Genomic DNA, 5,032 nt, shown 5'->3' with positions numbered 1-5,032 from the left:
GGGTATGGAGGGCCTAGCATGAGAGAGAGAGAGAGAAGCCATACATGTTTCATTGACGTGCTGCTAGTTGTGATGTCCACAATAGTGCAAATTTATCATCAATTGCCATGACTGCTTGTGAGGTCTATTGCTCTATGGGAGAGAATGGTGGGAAGACAAGGTGCCGTGACTGCTTGTGAGGTCTACTGCTCTATGGGAGAGAATGGTAGGAAGACAAGGTGCCGAGCCTACGTTATGAAGCCAAAATGTAAAAGAGTAGGAGCTTCTCATGTGGGCACGCTGGAAGAGGTGAGCAAAAAGCTTGCCATGACGTGGACCATGTACACCAAGTGGGTGTCCGAATTACTGTTGAATTTAAATATTTGAATTTCATTTGTCCCAAAAAATATTCACCCATGTCCTCAGCCAAGTGTGAACCCAGCCTTGGCACTTAGGAGTCTTGGAGATGATTCGAGAAAAAGCTGCCAAAGGCCGTTAGAAACAGTCCAGAAGAACCGTTGGGGTTGTATAACGAACTTGTTCTTGGCGAGGGGCGAGACGGGATAAGAGTGTTCGAACGCGAGAGAGAGAGAGAGACAGAGAGAGAGGGGATGCGGGCACAGGGATAAGAGTGTTCGAACGCGCGCGCGCGCGCGAGAGAGAGAGAGAGAGAGAGAGAGAGAGAGAGAGAGAGAGAGAGAGAGAAAGAGAAAGAAGAGAAGAGGATTCCTTGGCGCTGTGATTCGATCGTAGAACTGATCATACCGGAGGAATTAACTAGGAGAGGAGGAGGAGGAGGAATCGAACAATATGAGGGAGATACTGCACATCCAGGGGGGGCAGTGCGGGAATCAGATAGGGGCCAAGTTCTGGGAGGTGATATGCGACGAGCATGGGATCGACCCCACGGGGACGTACCACGGCGACTCGGACCTGCAGCTGGAGCGCATCAACGTCTACTACAACGAGGCCAGCGGAGGCCGCTACGTCCCGCGCGCCGTCCTCATGGACCTGGAGCCGGGCACCATGGACAGCGTCCGCTCCGGCCCCTACGGCCAGATCTTCCGCCCCGACAACTTCGTCTTCGGCCAGACCGGCGCCGGCAACAACTGGGCCAAGGGCCACTACACCGAAGGCGCGGAGCTTATCGACTCGGTCCTTGACGTGGTGCGCAAAGAAGCCGAGAGCTGCGACTGCCTCCAAGGTATCACTCTCTCTCTCTCTCTCTCTCTCTCTCGCGTGCAAATGAGCACCGGCCTGGCTTCTGTCCTTACTAGGTTTCCAGGTCTGCCATTCCCTTGGTGGCGGCACCGGCTCCGGCATGGGCACCCTCCTTATCTCCAAGATCCGTGAGGAATACCCCGACCGCATGATGCTCACCTTCTCCGTCTTCCCTTCCCCTAAAGTCTCCGACACTGTTGTTGAGCCCTACAATGCCACCCTCTCCGTGCATCAGCTAGTGGAAAACGCCGACGAGTGCATGGTTCTTGACAATGAAGCTCTCTACGACATCTGCTTCAGGACATTGAAGCTGACTACGCCGACTTGTGAGATCTCTCTCTTCCTCAGAGTATATATGAATGCCATTGCATCAATCTTGCGTCTATTGTTTGTTCCATAAAATATGTCATGCTCTCCGTGCCTGTGCCCGTGCCTGCAGTTGGGGACCTGAACCACCTCATCTCGGCGACGATGAGCGGGGTGACGTGCTGCCTGCGCTTCCCGGGGCAGCTCAACTCGGACCTGCGGAAGCTGGCGGTGAACCTGATTCCGTTCCCGCGGCTGCACTTCTTCATGGTGGGGTTTGCGCCCTTGACGTCGCGGGGGTCGCAGGTGTACCGGGCGCTGACCGTGCCGGAGCTGACGCAGCAGATGTGGGACGCCAAGAACATGATGTGCGCGGCGGATCCGCGGCACGGACGATACCTGACCGCGTCGGCGATGTTCCGAGGGCGCATGAGCACCAAGGAGGTGGACGAGCAGATGCTGAACGTGCAGAACAAGAACTCGTCCTACTTCGTGGAGTGGATCCCCAACAACGTCAAGTCCAGCGTATGCGACATACCGCCCAAGGGCCTCAAGATGTCCTCCACCTTCATCGGCAACTCCACCTCCATCCAGGAGATGTTCCGCCGCGTCAGCGAGCAGTTCACCGCCATGTTCCGCCGCAAGGCCTTCCTCCACTGGTACACCGGCGAGGGCATGGACGAGATGGAGTTCACCGAGGCCGAGAGCAACATGAACGACCTCGTCTCAGAGTACCAGCAGTACCAGGACGCCACTGCCGACGACGAAGGGGAGTACGAGGACGAGGAGGATCAGGGGCCCATGGGCGCTTAATGATCCAATATTCTATGTGCATGCATGCCTGACCGCCTCGATCCATCGGTTAATGATGTTGCCCAGCTTATATATAACCTACAGGAAGACTGAAGAAGTAGTAGTATTAGTAGCAGGAGTACTGCAGTTGCTAATTCTCTGAATGATGAAAGTCAGTTAATCTGCAGTAATCACTAATGTTGACTTCTGTTCACGCCCATGACTTGTCATAGGAGTACCAGGACGCCTCTGAATGCTGCCCATGTGGAAGGATACAAGAGACCTTTTTAAACATACGATAGACAATGAAATAAGTTCTAAATAGATATATCATTCTAAATCCCCAAAGACAAATTTAACGTGTTTTGATATTCGCCTTAAAAGATAGACACCATACTCACTCCCTGATCATATTACATATATGCAACCAAATTTTTTATCAAGGATGCTAGTCATGTGCTCAATTAACTTTCAACATAAAATATACTAAAGAAAACACTTGGAATTATAAAATATACATCTAACTTTTTACTTCACGGATTGTACAATTATCCATAGACTTTGTAAAGTCCCTATCATATTCCATATATGCAACCAAATTTATGATCTAGGATGTTAGTCATGTCTCAATTAACTTTCAACATAAAATATACTAAACAAAACACTTGGAATGATAAAATATACATCTAACTTTTTACTTCATGCATTGTACAATTATCTATAGGCTTTGTAAAGTCATCATATTTGCTTGGATGGGCCAAGCGACGAAGCTTATACAATGTCTAGCATTGCAAAGAAGTCACACTTTTAGTCCCAAGTGTCCTAGTGGAAGGTTTTATTTATAAAATTGAAGCCTAGCTTCTTGAAGTGAAAGCATGCTAAATAACGTTTGAATTTGGGAAGCACTCAACCATTGAAATAGATTTCTCAAATGTATCTAGTCCCCCGAATTTTATATTAGATCTACACTAAAATCCAACCAATGTTCCCTTGATCATCCTCCAAAGATTGTACACATGGGCTTTTCATCTACTTGAATTGATCCAAAACTTCTATTAATGTTAATTATGGGGGTTCGGTCACCAACACCACTTCGCTTCTCTCACCAGCCCCTTCCACCATTTCTCACACCCCTTTAGGAGGACATTGTGGTTTGTGGTTCGAGGCTTGTCTTCACCCTTTCTCTTCTACTTCAGGTGCCCCATTCTAGTATCAGGCCTTATGTTTGGAGCATCTCTCACCTAGTGTCACCATCATCTGCTTGGTGTCAGCACCACCCTTCTCCTATAACGTTCCACCTTTACCTGCATTTTTTATTCTGAAGGCCTCCTCCTTGCTTGGCATCAATATCTCTAGCTTGGTATTAGCATCCTAACCTTGGCAAGAGTGTACACCACCTAGTGTTAGTGATCTCATCATTCCTCTCTCAGAGGGGCTATTGGGATCTACAATTTGGCAGCCAGACTTCTCCTCCATCACATGGTGTCACTCATCGATCACAAAGGTCGTTGGGACTTGTGTTTTTGTAGCTCGGCTCATCCTCCATCATATGGTGATGCCATTATCCACTTGGCATCAGCATCTAGACTGCTCTCCTATTAGAAATCAAGCTCCACCTTGTCTCTCTTTATGTCTGTGTGACTTACCGACATTAGTTGGATATAGTTGTACATGTGTGTGTCATTGAATAAGTCGGTGTAGACTTGATCTAACCATAGTTAGATGATGGTTAGTAACACCTAGTGTAAATCTCACTTTCAGTTGTTGGTAGTCAAGTAATGGAATAATGAAGAAGAAGAAGATGAGTTTATGCTCATGGGTTATGCTCCACTCTCTATCTCTCCCTCTCTTCCAATATGGTATCAGAGCAATGCTAGGTGGGCTCTCTGGAGCTAGAGATAGTGAAGAAAACCTGAAGAAAGTGAAGATCCAAGGTTCTCTGAAGACAGACAAGTTGCCATTGTTCATTGGAAGGTATGCATTGGTTCATTGTGGTTCCCATTGGTCAAGTGGTTGTTTATGGGTTGCCTAGAGCATTTGGAGGTCTGATGTGGGTGCAATAGAGTGCACATAAAGCATTAGAACTACCAAGATCTGCTGCTATTGTAGCAACCCCTACCAGCGTGTTTGTGCATGCTATCAATGCAGGTTGTTGTGGCTGGGCAGAACACAATGAAGGCCTATTGAAGCTCTCTAATGCTTGAAAAACCATCTTAGAATATCATTGATGGGATCTAGACACAAATGCTTGCCTATTGAGCTCTCCATCGAGCTGTAACAGTGAATTGCAGACCTAAAAATAGTCTTGAACTGCTGTATATAGGGTATATATAGCATATGCTTTACATTGGAAAGGGTTTGGAGCTCTTGGACATGTCTGGAAGACTTCATTAGAGCATAGGTATGCTTAAGGAGACTTGTACATTGGTTGTCATGCTTGTGGGCTAAAGTTTGTTGACAAAAACACTTGATCTGGAAGCATTTACTTGGATGGAAAATTGTCATGAATCTGTAGATAGCAAGTATTGTTTACACTTGAAGCATTATATGACATTGCTTGGTTCATGTCAAATGTATGACTTGGGATATGTCTACTGAATGTTTGGAGGACTAAGACAAGCATTACATACTACTGAAAACTGAAGTCTGGAGCTGGAAATTAATGTAGTTACATTGTCTTGGCTGGGTACAAATTGTAAATGCAATCTATGACTTGGCTTCTTGAAGACAGGGT

At 47.2% G+C, this 5,032-nt stretch overlaps 1 protein-coding gene across 1 annotated transcript; it reads left to right on the top strand.

Annotated features, from left to right (window-relative positions):
• Positions 1-519: 519 nt before the first annotated feature.
• Positions 520-2,516, top strand: LOC148039522 (tubulin beta-1/beta-2 chain-like). The gene is made up of 3 exons (XM_087691619.1): positions 520-1,183; positions 1,257-1,526; positions 1,640-2,516. Exons 1-3 carry the CDS (start codon positions 790-792, stop codon positions 2,317-2,319), a joined length of 1,344 nt encoding a protein of 447 aa, XP_087547745.1. The 5' UTR covers positions 520-789; the 3' UTR covers positions 2,320-2,516.
• Positions 2,517-5,032: the final 2,516 nt, after the last annotated feature.

The sequence above is a fragment of the Lygodium microphyllum genome, chromosome 2 (assembly GCF_053477565.2).
Source record: "Lygodium microphyllum isolate KBCC chromosome 2, Lygodium_microphyllum_v1.1.10, whole genome shotgun sequence".
In the NCBI taxonomy this organism is placed as follows: domain Eukaryota; kingdom Viridiplantae; phylum Streptophyta; class Polypodiopsida; order Schizaeales; family Lygodiaceae; genus Lygodium; species Lygodium microphyllum.
This window is presented reverse-complemented; position numbering and strand designations above follow the sequence as displayed.

Excerpts from the sequence above, each read along its gene's own strand:
- LOC148039522 (XM_087691619.1), top strand. The coding sequence starts at position 790 with ATGAGGGAGATACTGCACATCCAGGGGGGGCAGTGCGGGAATCAGATA. Across the intron at positions 1,184-1,256 it reads GAGCTGCGACTGCCTCCAAG|GTTTCCAGGTCTGCCATTCC; the intron begins GTATCACTCTCT and ends TGTCCTTACTAG. Across the intron at positions 1,527-1,639 it reads GAAGCTGACTACGCCGACTT|TTGGGGACCTGAACCACCTC; the intron begins GTGAGATCTCTC and ends CCGTGCCTGCAG.